Raw genomic sequence first — 21,420 nt, 5'->3', positions numbered from 1 at the left:
AATGTTCGACAAACTCATCAATATAAATATAAACTGAGTTTTATATTAAATCCACACATAAAGCTAAGTTCCCTTAATTCATCTTGCAGGTGGAATAACAAAACAATTTATTTTCTTCGTAAATAGCTATCTTTTAAAGAAACTGTCAAAAGTTTCCATATTGAGATATATCTATATATCGGAACAAAAGCCCCTGGTTTCGCTATCTCGGGTTCTATCCGAGACACGGCGTAATGTGCCAAGTTAGTGATGACCCTATCAAAATTGTTGGCTCTTAATTGAATGACATTGGGTATATATACCTCGTGATTTGCGACTACATTTAGTTAGGTTTTTTACAAAGAAGACTCCCAGACCGAAATAATTAAACGATTGTACAAACATAAGGACTGGGAGCACATGAATGGAAAATTTTTGATAGTGTAACAAACTATATTGTGCAAAAGAAATCATTATGGAAAGACAGAGCATTACATTCTCATTTATATTTATTTTCGTCATCAGTTTATACACCGCAGATTCAAGGTATGTATTGGTAGGCTTGTTTTTATATAAAAATTGATCGTCTTTGTTTAGTTTACACTAGATACTTCAATGACTTTGTTACTTTTTATTAATTTTATAATTTTCAATTTCCTGGTTCATTATTTTTTTTCTTATTTTTTTCTTATGTCTGCTTATTCTGATATCCTGAAACTTTTAACTTTCAATAGAAAAAAATGAAAGGAGTTGTAGGATATAAGTATAATATTTCCTTATAATATATTCTTCCGAAACTAGTAACCCTGACTATATTTTTTGAAAATATCAACAAAATTAATCTTCCAGGATAACATCTGTAAAAAGGTCCTTGCTATTATTTGACTTTATTTTTCTTTTCACAAATTCAAATTATCATACAAAAATTCATTATACGGAGGCTTTTCTTGACTTGTTTCTCTGCACGTATTTGCAGAAAATGCAATAGACTTTTTCAGAAGTATTGTTTTTCTGCCAGGAATTTAATGTTAAATGTTGGTTTTTTTTACAATAGACATAGAGCAAAATACCATACAATTTTCAAAATTGTCCTTCCAACCGTTTAAGGTGTTTATAATTTTATTTTAAGTGGGAGATTAATATCGATCTACTAATCAAAAAAAGCACAACAGAAATTTTTCATAATTTTTTAATCTTTGTTCACATTTTTTCCCTATTGAATAATGATTTTTTCTTCACTTTTCAAGAAATTGTTACATGTATATCGATTCAAGTTAGGATTTGATTTTAGAGTGAATTATATATTTTATCAGTTAAAGTACTTGCAGCTAACTTTTAGTAACTTGGAACTTTCTGTTATACAGTAATGTCTAGGTTGACTATGAGTTGTGTTTTGTTTATTTGTAATATTTCAGATGTTAACTCTATTAATCATATCGGGTGATTTTTTTTGTATACTTAACACTGTATGGTTTGCTATTTCACTACTATTAGAACATACTCACCCCTTCTCGTCCAATGAAAAGTCAGTTTTTTGCCCTCTAATTTTCACTAGTACATGGTTTTCCATGCATTATGAAATGCTATACATGAATGACTTTTCATTGTCAGTTAAATTGAATTATGAAAGTGAACTCTTAATAGCTGCACTAACGAAGTGTACAATCCCCTAAGGCATTTTCCTTGGGAAAATAGCCTACTGATTACAGATGAATGAGAAAAGATTGAAATAAAAACCTTTTGAATTTTGCAAAATTTCATGCATTTTCTAATGGTACACATAATAGAATACACAAAAAAAATATGGTAAGGATAAATAAAATGATATTTCTTTAATTAATATACCTTACATTTGAGGGATTATTTTTCTTTCCTTCAAAAAAACACAATGCCAGACTGGTGATATATAAAGCAAAGGGTTGTCGGAGAAACGCAATACATTTAAATTTATCAATAAAAAGTAAGCATTTAATGTTTAATGGTCTGAATTCAAATATTCATACAGAGAGTTTTATATCTATAAATAAAAAATCAAATTCCAAAAAGGGGATTTATATAACATTGTGTTGCTTTTTAAAATAAAAAAAAATGTAAAGATGTATGAGTATTAAAATTTACCTGAAGCAGAAGAAACACAATTTATCCTTCACCAACTATGTCCGTGCTATTTCATTTCATTCATTGAAATGATCATTACCTATGTTTTATATTTAGTTCATTATAAAAAGTGAACTCTTATTTAGGTTTGAATATTACAATGGGAAAGGAAAATTTTGTAAGGTCACTCGAAAGTGTGAATATGTTCTAAATTGGTCAGACAATACTTGATCATGTTTTATGAAGATTTAAGCCCTCGGCTTCGCCTTGGGCTTAAATCTTCATAAAACATGACCAAGTATTCTCTAACCTATAATTAATGGGGTACATACATTAAACCGTGTCTGTTCATATGAAACGAGGCACTAGTAGGTGGTTGTCAGATGATTTAAGTGTTTGTTTCCATACGAAAATGGTGTTGGCGGTCCTTTAAATACTTTTAAATTCTATCAAACTTTGATTTAAAATTGAGAATGGAAATGGGGAATATGTCACAGAGACAACAACCCGACCAAAGAGCAGACAACAGCCGAAGGCCACCAATGGGTCTTCAACGCAGCGAGAAAATCCCACACCCGGAGGTAGTCCTCAGCTGGCCCCTATGGCCCTAAAAAAAATTATGTAACAATGGCGTCATACTTAACTTCAAAAACATATAAATCAACTAAAATTAAAAAAAACATACAAAGTCTTATAAAGGCCAGAGGCTCTTGACCTGGGACAGGCGCAAAATGCGGCAGGGTTGAACATGTTTTGTGCGATTTCAACTCCCCCTATACCTCTAGCCAATGTAGAATAAAAGAACACATAGCAATACGCACAATAAAACTCAGTTAATCTAACTTGAAAACGAGTTCCTGGACACCTATTTTTTTAAAATGCCATTTTGTTTGACTAGGTAAGAAGATTATGTGTGCCAGTTTTCATGAAAACGTCAATAGTTCAAGTTTTTAAATTTGATAAATATACAGCAAAAATTGATGTTTTTTTTCTACATTCGTGAACATTTGATAAATATGAGTTAATTGAAAAAACAAATTGCACAATTTTAAAGTACATTTATATAAAACAGAATTTAGAAATAATTTAACAAAAAAAAGCTTGTGTTTATTTTTTCAAACAAAAAAGTTATGTTTTTCTGTCGAAAGGAAATATACGTCCACAAATCCGAATTTTGAGCAAATATATAAAATGTCGACCTCATTTTTCTCTAAAAAGTAGCACATGAAGGTATATTTTTTATTACATATTTGATTTAATCAGGCAAAAAATAGCCTTTATGCAAATTGTCAGCAAAATTTCAATATGGGATCAAAACTGTATCGTATGCCCTTAAACAAAGTCCGAGTCCGATGTCAGCACCGGCCCCTCCTCCGAAAGAATCACCTTCGCCACCAACAAATGGATCGGGGACTGAAAAAGATTAGAATAGGTAACAAAAGAAACTAAACAAAATGACAATAAATAAACAAAGGACTACTAGCAGTTACTGACATGCCAGCTCAAGGCCTTAATCAAACTGATTGAAAGATTATGTCTTCATCATATGAAAATGTAGTACAATCCCTTCCGTATGGGGCTTAGTATCACACCATCATAAAACATACGAGAGAACATAACCCGTATCATGCCAATAACTGGTTTTAGAATAAGAGTGTTTCGATGCAAAGACCCAATGATTAAATCAAAATTAATACCAAAATATGCAATCCACCACGGTATCGTTACTATATACTTTCCGAATAAGTCTATTTAAAGGTTTGGTTAGTTCTTGAGGTAAATGCCGACATTTTTTGTGCTTTGTAAAGAATATTACCATTAAATAATGGATGTGAAATACCTGAATGTATAAGATGTGTCTGCATGTTGATTTACATTTACGATAAAATTTAGTTAATGTTTTGACTAGTTTCTGATATCGAAAACCCCGGTGTTATAACTTTTCAGCAATACAGGTATCTTTCGTTGAAATCAGATATGTTGTTACATACACGACCAAATCGAACCAGTTAAAATACATAATCACTAGAAGATTGTTACAAGGGAACACCACTATCTTAACATGGATAATTAACAATAGGAAATGCAAAATCATCTCTTTTATCATAAATTCAAGTAAAAATTGGTTATTAGAATAAAAGATTAGAACTGAAAAAAGAGAAACAACAACCGTAAGAATATAAATCTTTCAATTTCTTTTTCGTGCGTTAATTAATTTATTGTTTTGAACAGTCATAAAAATAACTTTTATCCCGTGTGTAAAGATATAGATATCAAGATCCAAGAAAGGGTAGTGTTCATTGTTATAATTAGCTTTATGTAAAGTCAGTTCGGCAGGATAAATCTCTTTAGTGTACAAACTGAAGTCGAATAGACTCGATTCGTTGTAAAATTAGGCACATGATATAACTTGTGGTGTAGAACATTGATGATCTTTATGCCGCCCTTCTGACTTCGACTCTTGTTCCTATTTATAAATTATATGTATCCTAAATAAGGTAATTGTATACCAATCTTCCCAGTCTGCATTTGATAATTATTGAAACCAGTGTGTGAAAGTTGATATGATGCATTTATGGCAAAGGTTATACAATTCTGATCATCTTTGCTTTAAAAAAAAATGCGTTTCATCTAACTTCCAAGGTCTGATCATTATGTGAACGTATTCTCAAACATACCAGTATCATAAGGTTGATATACTTTTCTTTTCATTTCTGTTATTTTATCTTTATCTTCTTTTTTTCAAACTTTTTTCATGAGGCCTTTTTTCTCCACGGTTCGAAATTTCAAAAGGAAGATACTAGTAGTTTAAAAACTCCACCACACATGCGCCATTCATGCATCAGAGAGTGACCTCGTCAGTGATTGTCTATCATGAGAAACATGAAAATAAATTCTTGATAACTTGATTTACAGCTAGTTCCAAAAGCATGTAGAGCAAGACTTTAGTTAGCTTCCTTGCTTTGTTTTTATATTGTACAATCATTAGGATAACACCCAATTAAATTCAAATATTATATATACAGTTTTAACTATGCCTATATATATTGTTTAAAGATGTCAATCTTGTTTACCAAGCTTGTATAAACAATTATACAAACAAAGCAAGCAAGCCAACCAAAGTTTTGCTTTACATGCATTAGGAAATTAGCTGTAAAAGTACTGAAATGTAGGCTTTAGATGATTATTAGTATTAGAATACGAAACAATACATTAATTCACGAATGCGCCTTGTGCATGAGTTTATCATCAGTAGTGTTCGGACACGAGTTGAATATTTATAGAATAACTAATCGAAAAATTCAAATAGAGAAAAATATTCGACTAGTGACCGAACAACACATTGATTCACGAATGCGCGTAACATAGAGCTTGTTTTTAACTAATTTATGGTTATCACTGTATCCGCATTAAAATTGACGTTTATGGTTTCCGTTGTCTAATAATTTATATATATTTTATGGCTATTTTTGTAGCAATCCTGACTTCATTGCAAATACGAGCGATAATTAAGTTTGTGCACGCGCAAGGTTTTCAAGTCGATTATGTGTTTTGAACTGATTAAAAAGTAGTCCACAACAACAAAATCAAATTCCCTAAATTTTCATTTGTGGGATGATTGCCAGTGGATAGTGGTTTACCTCTGGCGTATATACAAAATTTAACCCTGGTATTTATGATAAGTTTATCTACAGCAGAATATAAGAACAAACTATTTAAAATAAAAACAGTTTCACCTTCACGGTGGACCAATAGTTAAATTCAGTGCACATCGAATTTAGTGTACATGTAACAGTCGGAGAAAAAAACATGCGCAATGCCACAAAAAAACCCAAGTTATCACATGATGTAATACTATGAGTAATAACTAGTGTTTAGCGATAATATCTGGTAATGTTTTAATTTACTGAGTAACCAAAACAATAGTTATGCCGATAAAACAATATTCATAGACATAACATTAAAGTGGAAAATTGGTAATCTTTTAAAACAGGTTTATTTTAATGATCAACAGTTAAACTGATGTGTATCAAAGTTCGCGGGCATCTCCGTCAGTAAAAATTAGACTTTAATCTTATCACCAAATGTGTACTTGCACGAGCAATACGATGGATGTCACACTGGAAGTAAGATCCCATGTTTCCGGAGCACCTGAGATCAATCCGGTTTTTGTGGGGTTCACGTTGCTAACTCTAATAAAAGTTATTTAGTTTGTGTTTTGCAGACTCGTGTTTGTCTTACGGTCTTTTTTTTGTCATTTCATTGTCAGTTTGTTTTCGACTTACGAGTTTGCATGTCCCTTTCGTATCTTCCGCCTACTTTTCCCGGACGATTTAAATCTAGAGTTTGACACAAACTGTAAAGGCACCTGTCGGTTGTTGAAAACTGTATAAAAATCTTTTTTCCGCGTATTCATGATGATGTCTCATTGACGTAAACTCCTTATGTTTTTATTCACATCGTGCAATCAATCTTCCTTTACAACTATTTTCAAGTCTATGACACAATTTGCACAAATTTCAAAGTGTGAAACAAATATGAGAAGATATTAGTTTAATTGTCATAATGTATTTGTTGATGATTGTCTTATTAATCAAATTGAAAATTTCGAAACATTTAAAAAAGATTTTACCATTTTAGGGAAGGAAGACACAAAAGACAGCGTAAGTAACTCACATTTTTGTCTATATTCCTGCAAAGATATAGTTATTTGGTAAAAGTAATTTTATTCATAATGGATAATGACTGGTGTCACGGGTGACTTCAGGTCTATTGAAACAATTTGCTTACTTTGAAGTCCTACAATATAATCTGCTGCATAAACTTATACTAGTATATACAAATAGTGTCATCGAGTGTAGAGTGCGTTTCTACAAGTAATGTGTACCATAGAAAGATATAGAAGTTACCGAACAATTAAATGAACGGATCTAGTGCGCTTAGTTGAAAAATATAACTCTATACTACGCAATATATATAAATGATATTTATTTTTATGTTTTGAATACTTTATTGATAGAAATTCAAGTGATTGCGAAAATATGTTTTATTCTAGTGTAAAATATCTATAATATTATACATGAAGTTAATACAAAACGTAATGTCGAATTGTTCACTGAAATTTACCAGTTACTATGAAAATCATTTGCTCATATAAAACATGTGGAAAATCAGCAAGTTCAGAATTAAAATTAAGATTTAATCTTTTTCAGTCCCAGATCCATTTGGTGGTGGCGGAGGTGATCCATTCGGAGGAGGAGGCGGTGGTGGGCTTGATCCATTCGGCAATGGAGGAACAGGTCGGTTTTATTTTTATAAAATTGAGAATTTTCAACAAATTAGTAACACAAACGTCGTATTTTATCAATGACAGTTATATCTATTTTCAAATGTACGGTCTTCAATGCAACTTTCACAGTTTACAATGTTGTTATCATTCATTCAGGTTAATTCTCTGTAAAGAGTTGAGGATTTAATCGCTGTTGGATATTTATTTTTTCAACAACTAATTTCAAATACACATATATCAATGATCGAAGTCAAATATCATCATTGCCTAATAAAACAAAGGTTCGTACAAATTTCATACAAAATGTTGTCTTTTCCTTGACATTTTCCACACATTTGGACTAAATGTCATAATGTATAAACATATGAAATATTTTCGACAATAATTCATAGGACAATATTTTGCTTTACAACAATAACTATACCTATTTATCCCTATTACATGTATAAATCTGTACCATAGTTAGTATAATAAGCATTTTTTTTTTTAAAGAAGCCATGTTTTTTATATTTATTACTGATGGGATTTTAAAAACAGGTGCATCTAGTTCAGGTCTGACACAAATCTGTAAAAAATATTACATAATACTGTTTGAATTCTGTCTAACATAGTATTAAAATGTATTTATAAAGTAGAAAAGTATTGTCGGGTATGTGACAAAATCGTATTAAAAAGGATAAGAGCAATACTTTATCTTATAAGTTTCTAAAGACTTTTTCAATTTTAAATGTTGCATACATAAATTTATTTGAAGGTGAATTATTGAGGATTTAAATAATGACAATAAAATGCACGTATTACGTATTCTCGGTAGCACTTGCTTTCTCTCGCTGAGACATTAGTTCCGTCTATCTGCTTGAGTCCAATTTAAACAAAAGTACATAAACTATGCATGTTTGTTTTTACTGTAGCATTGGACCATAGACAATATTTTCCCTCATCTTTACTATTCGATAGATTTTTTTATTTTTTTTGCTGTAAGTTAATTTCGTGATTTTGGCTTTTCACTGGGGTGTGTGATATGATATTTATTAATACACAGTTCTTAGGTCGAAGTTTTCCAAATTGTTTGTTATAAGTAAACACTGAATTGAAGATTGGTTAAATTGTATCAATGCGTTTTATCGACTTTAGATGATTAATAATTAAAGAAAGATTAAAATGACTGTTAGTTCCAAAACTTTTGAATGATGAAAGAATATCGACAGTCCTGTTACCCCCTACCAAGTTTCTCGTCAATGACTATTTTCATTTATATAATTTCCACCCTTTAAATGCTACAATTGATACGTTTGAAATGTGTAATCCTGATAGCTTGGAATTCTTATCGCTCAAACGCACGATTGTGTTTCTTTATAAGACAAAAATAGCTGTACAAATATCTGGCTATTAGTCATAATTTTGGAATTCAAATTCCCCCATACAGACCATATTTTTTTTCGATTCAAGATGTACTTTTAACTGGAAAACTGGATTGTAAGTACTCAAAACTAGCTTTTTTGATATCATGATATAATTGCTATATTAATATAATTATTCATGGTGTCTGATTTTGTAAAGATATGATTATTATTAAAAAAATCATCAGAGAGTTTGTTTAGTTAACACCAAAACTTGAGTCCATTACTAGACTAGTCCATGCAGTAATGGACTATGTTAACACAAATTACACGATTGGATTGGTTACATTATCCGTCCTTTGGAAAAGACTTATTTATACAACTAATTAAGTATTTACTCAGTATACTACCTTGAAACAGAAGCGACGGAACAAGGGGTGCAATGTGGGCTTTGTAATCACATCCTCTCTTTTCAAGTTACAATTTAATAAATTGTGACTGAAAAGGATAACAAATCTTCACGTATACTGATATTAAAAATATAAATCGAACTTTGTTTGGGTGATGGGGTTTGACAACTTTTTCTTCGCGCACTCCATACTATATATGTAGTCGCTTACAATAAAATGTTTTATACAATTATGTATTTGCCATCAGAATAAATACAATAAAATGTTTTATACAATTATGTATTTGCCATCAGAATAAACAGCAACAAATGCTATTTCTGTACATTGCTCAATATATTCCTTGGTTCAATTCATCTTATTGTGCATCACTTTTCAATAATTTACTTTTCTTTTATTTAAAGAAGAATTAACACTTTAAAAATGTTTATTGATTAGGAGGTACATCGGACAAATGTAAACCTATCCAGGCACCTGTTAACACTCAAGTAAATTGTATATCTGCAAGTGACAGCAGTCCATTTTAGTAAGTATATAATATCATAACCATACAATTGCATTGCACTTGTGACGTGTTTCGTTAACAGACTTTTCTTATACTGAATTACAACGCTCGTAAACATTTAAATTCAAAAAGTTAGCTTGGAAGACTTTATTTTTTTTTATTAAAAAAGTTAGTTTGGAAATTAGCTTTAATTTACTGACGCGTCTCTTGGAACAGTATTATTATATGTATCTATATGATCAATATATATAACTTTATATGTGCCTGTGTGTCTATAGATGTGTTGACGGCATGTAGAATCTTTGTGTTTATTATATTTACAGCCATTGCATAGCTAATGCTGATGCTGGATACCAGTTCAGAGATGGTGATAGGTCTAAACAAAAAGATTGTGATAGCATGACTGGCAACTTTTTCGGTGGTAACCAGTTTGAACCAGTAGTTCGTAAGTTATAGTAGACTCTCAGTTATACTGCACTCGTTCTATTTGAGCAGTCAAAATGCTTTGACTACAAATATATGTCGATGTCATGTACAGTCACTGACCCGATATCACTTTTCCTCGTGAATATTTTAACAATAGAGGCGAAACTATATTTAATTATTCATGGCGATCTCTTCAACCTGTCCTTGTTTCCAATGTATACAACGAAGCGTGGAACTAATCGAATTTATTTCTTTTACAATTTTTGGAAAAACATGTTTTACTAATTATTATTATTGTTTGAAACCTATAAATCATTATGCTTTATACTTATTGTTGATATTTTAGTCCATACTCAATCGAATTCGTTCACCATCGATTGGTTTCAACAGGTAATAATTCGGGGAAAACGTAGCACGAGAAATAAAATCGCAAATATCAAGAAAAAGTACCAAAATTTATTACTCAGACGTTCTTGGAGATAATGCAGTCACTATTAGACATTTACGGAAAGTCTCGGTACAGACTGTTAACACCGACTCTGACAGGTAAAATGATGGGCCGTCTCAAATAAGATTTTACACAAAGATTTTTTTTTTAAAGAAGGTGTGTCTTCTGTTTAGAAGAAGGTGTGTCTTCTGTTTTCAAATCCTGCACAAGTCTCCGCAATAGACCACTTTCGAGTTCATCCGTCACCGGCAAAAACTCGTCAATTATACACGCCTTTATGACGTCATTTACCAGATAGAGGGGCTCGCCTGTATCCCTGCACTATTTACGTTCATCAAGCGTCTTAGTGATCGTCTTTGTGCAGGATAAACTAGAAATAATGGTTGCTCTGTAGGTACTTACTGACATTTCCCTAATGACAGCAGTGTTGATTGTCAATTTTGAGAATTCAATTTGCCGAATAATTCGTACAATATAGAATTATAGTTTTCCAACCACTCGCTCAACATTGGAAGGAAGTGACGACGCCCCCAAACGCACAAATGACGATGATAAAGGCGCGTATAATTGACGAGTTTTTTCCGGTGACGGATGAACTCGAAAGTGGTCTATTGTGTGTGAGTTTTTGTCCCAGGTGCCTCAACAAAGTACCCATCACTGTATAATTTTTAGGTCACCCATGGCATGCAGGTTCGACAAGAATTCATTTCTGTTTTAACAAACTTGGCATTCGTAGTTTTGTCCGTTATCTTTTCCGGCTGAAAAAAGGCATCTTACTAAACTGGGTATAAACGAAAGCTATTTAGATGAAGGAATTATGACGGACAACCCTTAAAATGTTCAAAACTGCCATCGTAGCCTTTGAGCGTTCATTTTCTCGTCCAAAATGAATGTAGGATATTAATCTCAAAATGGCAAGCTAAATTCAGATAAAGGAAACATAGTTACATATGAATATTCTATACTTCATTGCAGAAGACCGACACACCGATTTTTGACGTTCCATTTTAAAAGTTAACTGTCCGCAATAATACATGTCAACCACATTATTCTGACCCAGGGCCGACCAGGCATACTCAGGAAAGAGGACCATGCCCAAACTTGGCAGAATTGTTCCTGCGTTGCCATTTTTCTTTTTCAGAATGGCCACTTTTAATTTATTGGCACATAATTCAAGTAATGGTTAGCACTGAATGTATGTACCCACTTCTTCATCACCACTTGATAACATAGGAAGCTGCCTTTTAGTTGTTGTCTTTCTTTGGGGGAAGGCTGTTTGGGGTTGTTTTTTTTGAGGAGGGGTAGGAAGAAGAATGTCATTACACATTTTATATTCAACAAATATCGAGTCTGACGTTTTTTCTTATTGAACTGGTCGTTGATTTGTAACTTCGTTCAAGGTCGTTGATACATTGGTACTGCATTTTTATTGCAGTTTTTTTTTATCCCACCCTCCACCTTTTCTCAAATAGGTATAACTGCATAACCTTGATGTTCCCAGTTTGTTTTAGTATCTGTAAAACAGGAAAATGTTTATATCATAAAACGGGAGAAAATCATTCGTGTACATGTATGAGCTTGTTGACATATCCGATTAAAATGTGCTGTTAAGAAAACTCTGGATTCAAATTTTGGTTCTCATCGTCGGTGGAAACGATACATATTGTGGTATGCTCCGTTTTAATATTGTACTGTAGAGTCCTTGTGAATCAAGTGCGCCGCTAATTTAACTTTTGAAAAGCGTTAACCATGTGCGCACATATTTAGAATGAAGCGCTTCCGCGCTTCATACAAAGAGTACTTCGACGATCAATGCTTTTACACTCAGATTCTGAGATATATTTTTATATATCAAGTCTACAGGTTGACTTTTTAACATCGAAAATTCACAGTACTAAAAAATGAAATAATATCGGGGTCAATTGAAATACCTTTCTAATGAATAACAAAACAGCAAATTTTACTAAACGTACTTGACGACAGACTTTTAAGTTGGATCTTAGAAATGCATATCTTCGAAAAAAAATCATTTTTTGTTTTGTGATAATTATGGTTTATAGTCTTCAACCACTGAATTTTATTAGTCTGCCCTTCCATTTAATAAGAATTTTTGCGTGAACCCCTAATATTTATTAGTTAGAAATATAGTCTATGGAGGAATACTCGGAACCTTAATTATTGTTCGGAACATTTATTCTTCTTATCTGTATAAGCTTCCTGTAATTAAGAGCACCTCCATACGGAGCATTTAAGATATTCAAAAATTTGCAATAATATTAGTTATCTTGGTGTAATCAGGGGTTTCCAGAATTTTTCACCGTTGTTGAAAATTCATACACCCTGAGGCGCAGAAGGGGGGGGGGGGGGATTTCGGGATTTTTTTTTTTTTATCCTCAAATTTATTTAGTTTTGATTTTTTTTATATTTTTGATTTTTTTTTTTTACATTTGATTTTTTTTTATTTTGGGCAAATTTTTATTTTTAATTTTTTTTGGCAAATTTTTATTTATCCCGGGGTAAACAAGGGTGGGGTGTTATTTACATCGGGGTAATTAACTAATCAGATTGCAGTATTTTTGGTGCATAAGAAATAAAGAAATTTACACAGATTTCTAACTCACTTATATGGTACATGTATATGGTAATAAATGATATTGAAAATCTATATCGAAAAAAATAGATTCCCATACGTATAATTCTTAAAGAATAATAATGATTCAAAACATGGACACATGTACCTCAGTGACTCTTTCAAAAACTCATTAAATTAATTAAATTAATCTAGAAATATTTAATGAGGCATTGCGAAATGGTCAACTAGTAGGAGACATTAATTGATGTTCCTTCCGACTGATCCTCAATTAGTGTAACTCTCCCACGAGACGCATTGAGAGATTACATGATCTAATATACAACCATTTTTGAAGAGGCATAACTTTTAAGTTCAAGATACAAAAGATTTCATTAATAAAATAATAAAACAAACGAGATAAAAGGGAATGCATTCTAATTGCCTATGAACGTAAATGTACGCAAATATGTTCATTGAAAAATTAAAAGAAACGGTTATCAATGCAGAAAATTAATTGACACAAAAAATATCCTTTACAGATTTTCAAAAATAGAGATTAAACTGCATTTGTTTAATTAATTCTAAGAAAATAAATTTGAGTTTAATGACAAGTTTTACAAACAAATTTTAGGCTCCCTCCATAGGTGGTATATTTTACCATCATTCACATATCTGCACCTGTCTGTCTTATTAATAAATATGTAAGATAGATTCAAATGGAAAGAAAAAATTAAAAAAAAAACAACACGAAAAATAGACACGATAATTATCAAACAGAAAAACAGGCTCCGGATATGACAGGTATATTAAGTATTTATTGTGTGTTAATTTGTGTTTTTTTTATTGAGTTAAGCCATCCAATTGATATTTTATAGTGTGTCTCTCTATGTTGTGGTGTTGTACTATTGTTTCAGAAAAGGGAGAAGGTTTGGTACCATTAAAACCTTTAATCCTGTTGCAAATGTTGGCACCTGTCCTAAGTCAGGAATCAGATGTAAAGTGGTTGTCGTCTGTTTATGCAGTTCATACGTGTTTATCGGTTTTATATTAGACCATTGGTTTTCGTGTTTGACTGGTTTTACACTAATAATGTTTGGGATCCTTTATAGCTTGCTGTTCGGTGTGAGCCAAGACTCCGTGTTGAAGGGAATCTAGGTGTAATATTACCTCTACCAATAAACGCCATAGAAGTGTCATCCCAAGGCCGTAACTAGTCTCTTTTAATGTTGAGGCAAAATATATTTTTGGCGAGGTATCTGCATGGGGGCTGCTCAAGGCCCCCAGAAGCTCTGAGAAAAAGAATGCAAAATCGTGCATTCTGAGCGTTTCCCGGACTCTTTCTTACATTGAAAAGCAATATTCATTTTTAGCTATTTCTTCAGTCGACAATATTCTTGTCTCAAAGCAAAAACATAGATTCATTGTAATTTAAGACTTTTAGGTTTTACGGGGACAACATTAAATGTAGACCGATATGTAGGATAAAGCAAAAACCGAAATTCACATAAGCATTATGTCTGTCTGTTCTTGTCTTGTATTGTGCTTAATTCAGTCTTTGGTGATTTTTTATGACTAGATTTAAATATAGTGACAATGAAGTATTATACTATAAGTACTAGTACTGCTTATGTCGACACTAAGGACCATCTTGACCTTGTTTTACGGTATTAATGATTCTTTTATTTTTGAAGACCTTCCATCAACTATCAAGCTGAAGAATAGGAAAAAAAACTTTGGCCGTTGATCATTTGTATTTTTTCTATGTATTGACTTTGTGTGAGATAAGGTCATGTGCACGCTTACTCCATATTCTTTTATTTTCTGTTTAAGAGTCTAAACACGACTTCATGCAAGTTTAATCCTTCAATGTAAAAGGTCATATGGCAATACATTGACGTTTTTTTAAAGATGATTTGATATCGGGAACAATTGATGGTCTTACTTTAATTTAAACCATGTCAGCTATCTAGTTTTATCTACAAAAAAGAGCCAGTTTTGTATTCTTTGATATCAAGTTCAATTCTCCATGCAGAAACGACAATTTTTTTTTATGTCCAGTAGCATCGTATATTCTTAAAATAGTTTCTCGTACAATGTCTGGACATCGGTGACTTGCAACATTGCAAAATCACACCTTACAAATGAAAATCAACACTATGCAGACTATACTGAGTTATAAAGTAGGACAATAAATGAACAAAAGACACACCCGGAACACAGAAGTACAAACAATAGACCATCAACTCTGAAAACTAAAAGTAAAATAGAAACATGGGTCACGAAAACATGCAGGGGCGATATCAGAGAGTGAAGAGAACTTGCTTCTTGCAAGACACTTTCCGTGAAAATAATTCAGGTTGATATGAAGACAATCTTGTTTCATTTTGTTTTTGTTTTTTTTTTGTTTGAAATTTCCAACATGAGGCATTTGCCTCATTTGCCTCCATGTAGTTACGGCCCTGCATCCATTGGTAGCAGTTTGCCTATTCAAACTGGTAAAAATGAAAGCTAACACCATCCAGAAACGAACTATTGAAATAAAAACATTCCTCATCTCCCTCCTTTATATTTTTAAATAAAACACCACTCTCAACATGCCATAATTGTCCTGATTTAGAATAAAAAGAAAATGTTGTCCTCCACACACATCACGGGTAATGAAATTACTGAGATTTAATTTACAATTCAGTTGAAATAGTAATTAGCATAAAAAAAGTTCTCAAGGTTCACGTATTGACTTTAAAAAAAAAAGCAACTTGTTTTAAATAAGGCAGCAACCATTTGATTTTCTGGGGGGGGGGGCTATGGTTTTTTTTCTGGACAAATTTTTTATTTCGCCGGTGGCGAAAAACAATCTATTTTTTTCGCGACAAGTCGAAAACAATTTTTTTCTTTCAATTTTAGCATTACATATAGTGGCAGCTGTTTTTTCTCAGAATCAAAAACAAATTATTTTTTTCTCCAAAAACTGGAAACAAACTTTTTTTTCCAAAAAAAACCATAGCCCCCCCCCCCCCCCCCCCGAAAATCAAATGGTTGCTGCCTAATAAATGAATTTTCGTTAATTCCACCTGACAGCCGAAGACACAATAGTTTTGAGTTGCCTGAATGCAGACCAGTACATAAAGTCCATAAACTGATTCTCATTATCGCAAGTTCCCTATCAGGAAAGTCGCCTCCCAAAATATCAATATAATAATAAACTCATTAGCCCCGGGTCATTAGCTAGCCTGAGATACATTTGTTATTTATACAACTGGCTTAAAAGTTAAGGGTTGAGGGTCGTATTATGACTCTATTATGGTGCTATGTGGATAAATTTATCGGTTTTCTAGAGCTAAATTGACTACAATGTATTCTGTTTTTACGATTGTAAAAATGAATTAACTGGCGTAATGGGGAGATAATTTTGACGAAATAGAATGCTTAAAGAGATCTAAAGACATTTGCTATGAATACGATAGCCAATCAAAATAAAGTATACTCAGAAAAATTGATGCCGAACAGTTTGGAAAAAAAAGTTTGTTTCCAGTTTTTGGAGAAAAAAATAATTTGTTTTTGATTCTGAGAAAAAAAAATTGTTTGTTTCACCCTCAGCTGCCACTATATGTAATGCTAAAATTGAAAGAAAAAAATTGTTTTCGACTTGTCGGCCGCAGGCGAAAAAAAAGTTTGTACAGAAAAAAAAACCATAGCCCCCCCCCCCCCCCCCCCAGAAAATCAAATGGTTGCTGCCTTAGTAAAAATGTTCCCTATGATATGATCTTTTTAATTTTAATGCCAAGTTAGAGATTTTATTCCATTTTCACGGTCCACTGAACATAGAAAATGGTAGTGCGGATCAGGGACTTTCTAAACTAGCTATATAGGATATATTGGGACTTTTTTTTATAGTATAGAAACTCCCTGTCTGTGCGGATGCCATTATGGGCCATCCGTGTACTTAGGACACATTCTTGTTTGTACATACATGACATTATGATTAAATAACCTAGTGACAATTGTAAACATTGTGTGTATATATATATTTGTGTTGGATTATAAATTATTATGTAGCTATTTTTCAAAATAGACCCAATTTCAACAGTTCTTGAATTCAAATCACAACACCGAAGTTGTGACATTAATAACCACAGGTTCTTGTCTCAGATTTTTTTGTATATAACAAAAATTATTCCGAGACAAGTGCCTGTGCATAATTTCGTTCAACGTGTTTTGCCATTTTTATTTCACGTGCAGCCGTGAAAAATGTTAGTTATTCACTGTGTTTCGTGAAATAGGTAAACAGATAACGTGCAAGAGATTTTTAATTGTTCGTTCATCGTGAATTGGCAATTTTATTTCACGTTCTTCTTTACGCCCCTCATTAAACTGTTAAAACAGAAACCCTAGCAACACAAGTAAGCCATCATACACCTAACTGGTTAACCTCTACTCTAGATGAGCTGCCTGGTAATCATGTAAGGTAACAGTTCATCCTAAAGTATTTGTATAAATTCTAATTTCAGCCATTTGTGATCCTCCATGTCAACACCATGGGACATGTGTTATGCCAGATACATGTGCTTGTACACCAGGTTGGAAAGGTGCTAAATGTGAACAAGGTAAATAAAATGTCCATTAATTGCGGTCATCATACAATGATCTTCTTGTTGTTCCCAATGAATATTATCTTAATTAACTAAGACTCAAATGATACATTGATATTGTTTAATAATCTGTTGTAGTTTGATTTAAAACTAAATCTCGAAAGTATATTCAGTGATAGCACTTAAGGGTAGATATTTATTTTTCTTAAATATGAACAGACTTAGTATTGGAATTTTTAGTTCATTAAATTTTTTGATAAATCAATATATCCAAAAAGCATTTGCAGCATGTGAAGCAGGATCTGATTTACAACGTACTGGAGCACCTGACCTGAGATCATCCCCTGTTTTGGTGGGGTTTGTGTTGCTCAGTCTTTTAAGTTTCGTGTGCTGTGTTTTGTTTACTGCTTGTGTATTTAGCTCACCCCGCCCAACCAACCAAGATGGCCGCCATGGCTAAAAATAGAACATAGGGATAAAATGCAGTTTTTGGCCTATAACTCAAAAACCAAAGCATTTAGAGCAAATCTGACATGGGGTTAAATTGTTTATCGGGTCAACATCTATCTGCACTGAAATTTTAAGATGAATTGGACAACCCGTTGTTGGGTTGCTGCCCCTAAATTGGTAATTTTAAGGAAATTTGACTGTTTTTGGTTATTATCTTGAATATTGAATATTATTATAGATAGAGATAAACTGTAAACAGCAATAATGTTCAGCAAAGTAAGATTTACAAATAAGTCATCATGATCGAAATGGTAAGTTGACCCCTTTAGGAGTAATTGCCCTTTATAGTCAATTTTTAACCATTTTTCGTAAATCTTAGTAATCTTTTACTAAAATCTTCTCCTCTGAAGCTACTTGGCCAAATTAATCCAAACTTGGCCACAATCATCATTGGGGTATCTAGTTTAAAAAATGTGTGGCCTGACCCTGCCAACCAACCAAGATGGCCGCCATGGCTAAAAATAGAACATAGGGGTAAAATGTAGATTTTGGCTGATAACTCTAAAACCAATGCATTTAGAGCAAATCTGACACAGGGGTTAAATAATCTATTAGGTCAAGATCTATCTGCCCTGAAATTTTCAGACAAATCGGACAACCCCTTGTTGGGTTGCTGCCCCTGAATTAGTAATTTTAAAGAAATTTTGCAGTTTTTGCTTACTACAATGTATCTTGATTATTATTATAGATAGAGATCAACTGTAAACAGCAATAATGTTCAGCAAAGTAAGATCTACAAATAAGTCAACATGACCAAAATCGTCAGTTTAGCCCTTAAGGAGTTATTGCCCTTTATAGTCAATTTTTAACCATTTTTCTTAAATTTTTGTATTCTTTTAAAAAATCTTCTCCTCTGAAACTACTAGGCAAAATTTAACCAAACTTGGCCACCATCATCATTTGGGTATCTAGTTTTAAAAATGTGTGGCGTGACCCTGCCAACCAACCAAGATGGCCACCATGGCTAAAAATAGTACATAGGGGCGAAATGTAGATTGTGGCTTATATCTCTGAAACCAAAGCATTTAGAGCAAATCTGACAGGGGTAAATATTGTTTAATATCTATCTGTCCTGAAATTTTCAGGCAAAACAGACAACTTGTTGTTGGGTTGCTGCGCCAGAATTAGTAATTTTAAGGAAATTTGGCAGTTTTTGGTTATTATCTTGAATATTATAATAGATAGAGATAAACTGTAAACAGCAATAATGTTCAGCAAAGTAAGATCTACAAATAAGTCAACATGACCAAAATCGTCAGTTTAGCCCTTTAGGAGTTATTTATAGATAGAGATAATTGTAGCAAGAAGAATGTCCAGTAAAGTAAGATCTACAAACACATCATGATCACCAAAACACAATTTTGTCATGAATTTATCTGTGTCCATTGTTTAATATGCACATAGACCAAGGTGAGCGACACAGTCTCTTGAGAGCCTCTAGTTTTTTTTTTTTTGCATTATCAGTTTATTTTCGACTTATAAGTTTGATTGTCCCTTTTGTCTCTCTTGGTCTCTTTTTAAGAATATATTCAATGGCAAAAAACTTTATTAGTCCCCTAGCGACAAAGTCCGTGAGTCTGTCAATCTGTCAGTCCGGCAAATCAGTTTTCCACCCTTTTTTTCTTTGTTCTTGAAGATATTGATTAAATATTTGTTATATAGTTTTATCATGACAAGTTATAGATCAAGTTGGAAATTTTGTTCCGGTCTGATGATCTAGAGTTATGCTCCATAAAAAAATCCATATCTAATGTTAGAGTACTATATGTTAAACCATATTTCTACACAAAGAGAGATGACACATTTTTTAAAAGAAGTTCTTAAGTAAATTGTTTGAAAAAATTTGTGCCCGGTTTGTTTGTTATTTTGTATAAACTTATTTTCTGCATGCTATATATATACTGTATGTATAAAAAGAAATATTAAGTCAAATCCTTTAATAAGATAATATAAAATTATAACATACTGTGGATTCATTTATTTTCGTGGATTAAAGAAAATTTGCATTTTCGTGGATATTTAATTTTCGTGGTTTTGCCGAAGTCTGCATACTAGCCTATAGAAAATTTGTTAATCGTTGAACATTTAATTTCGTGGTAAGACTCTACCCACGAAAGCCACGAAAATTGGTATCCAAAGAATAATTATGAATCCACAGTAATATTTATAATCATAAAAGGAAGCTTGGGATTGTTTTTTTTGGGGGGGGGTTATATATATAGTCCCTAAGGTTTAGGAATAAGGGTTTCAAAGGTGACCAAAACAAGCATTAATCTAGTGTCTGTACAAAAAGTTGTGTATAAGTATTTCAATTGTTCTGAAATTGTACCATAATATTGAATACCATAAGTAGAAGGTTGAGGTCTATTTTGTGGGTTATGGGGCAAACAGTCTAGGATTTAAGGGCTAAAAACAAACATTTTTGTAGATTCCAGACAATAAATTGGAGTTATTTCTTTGTCCAGAATGGTTGTTGAATTACCTAAGACCAATGCTTTATGAAATCTTCTTTAAAAATTGGAGTTTAGATTTCTCTGTCCAGATTAGTAGTTGAATCAACTTAAAAAAATGCTATACATGTATATACAATATACAATGCAAAATTCACTTTACTACCAACTGATAAATTTAAGCAGTCTTTAATAGCCATTTAGTGATTACAAGCACTTTGATTATCATTCTAGGGTTATGCCCTTTCACAAATGGAAAAATTTCTCGAGTTTGTCTCAACTAAATTTAGTGAAATATGTATATAATGCTTATTACCTCTAAACTCAGTTTAAGTTCAATTTTTGGCAGCTTCACTTTATGTACCTTTTTAACGTTATATGCTAGCGGGGGCATCATCACCATGACTGTATGACATTTATATTTTAATACTTTATGTTTTATTAAAATGAGTAGTTGAATAATTATTGTTGCAAACTCCATTAGAAATTTGATTTGAGATCATTTTTATACGACCGCAAAAATTGAAAACTTTTTGGTTGTACATTGGTATCACGTTGGCGTCATCGTCTTCATCCAAAGACATTTGGTTTTCGCACTCTAACTTAAGTAAAAGTCAATAGAAATATATGAAATTTAGACACAAGGTTTATGACCATGAAAGGAAGGCTGGGATTGATTTTGGGTATTTTGGTCTCAACAGTTTAGGAATAAGGGCCCAAATTAGCATTGTTCATGGTTTTTGCTCCATAACTCAAGTATTAGTAAACAGAAATCTTTGATATTTTAACATACCCGTAAGGTCTATG

The 21,420-nt window shown here is 32.3% G+C and overlaps 1 protein-coding gene across 2 annotated transcripts in view; it reads left to right on the top strand.

Annotated features, from left to right (window-relative positions):
• Positions 1–319: 319 nt before the first annotated feature.
• LOC139510171 (mucin-5AC-like) overlaps positions 320–21,420 on the top strand; it is a 219,098-nt gene continuing 197,997 nt past the window's right edge. The window contains exons 1-6 of one of the 2 annotated variants that reach the window (XM_071296525.1): positions 320–525; positions 6,718–6,740; positions 7,290–7,376; positions 9,552–9,639; positions 9,942–10,063; positions 17,573–17,668. In XM_071296525.1, coding sequence (XP_071152626.1) covers positions 455–525; positions 6,718–6,740; positions 7,290–7,376; positions 9,552–9,639; positions 9,942–10,063; positions 17,573–17,668 — 487 coding nt within the window. In that variant the 5' untranslated portion in view covers positions 320–454. The remainder of the gene's footprint in view (positions 526–6,717; positions 6,741–7,289; positions 7,377–9,551; positions 9,640–9,941; positions 10,064–17,572; positions 17,669–21,420) is intronic. The other variant, XM_071296526.1, reaches the window with a different exon arrangement.

Source organism: Mytilus edulis, chromosome 2 (assembly GCF_963676685.1).
Source record: "Mytilus edulis chromosome 2, xbMytEdul2.2, whole genome shotgun sequence".
Lineage (NCBI taxonomy): Eukaryota > Metazoa > Mollusca > Bivalvia > Mytilida > Mytilidae > Mytilus > Mytilus edulis.
This window is presented reverse-complemented; position numbering and strand designations above follow the sequence as displayed.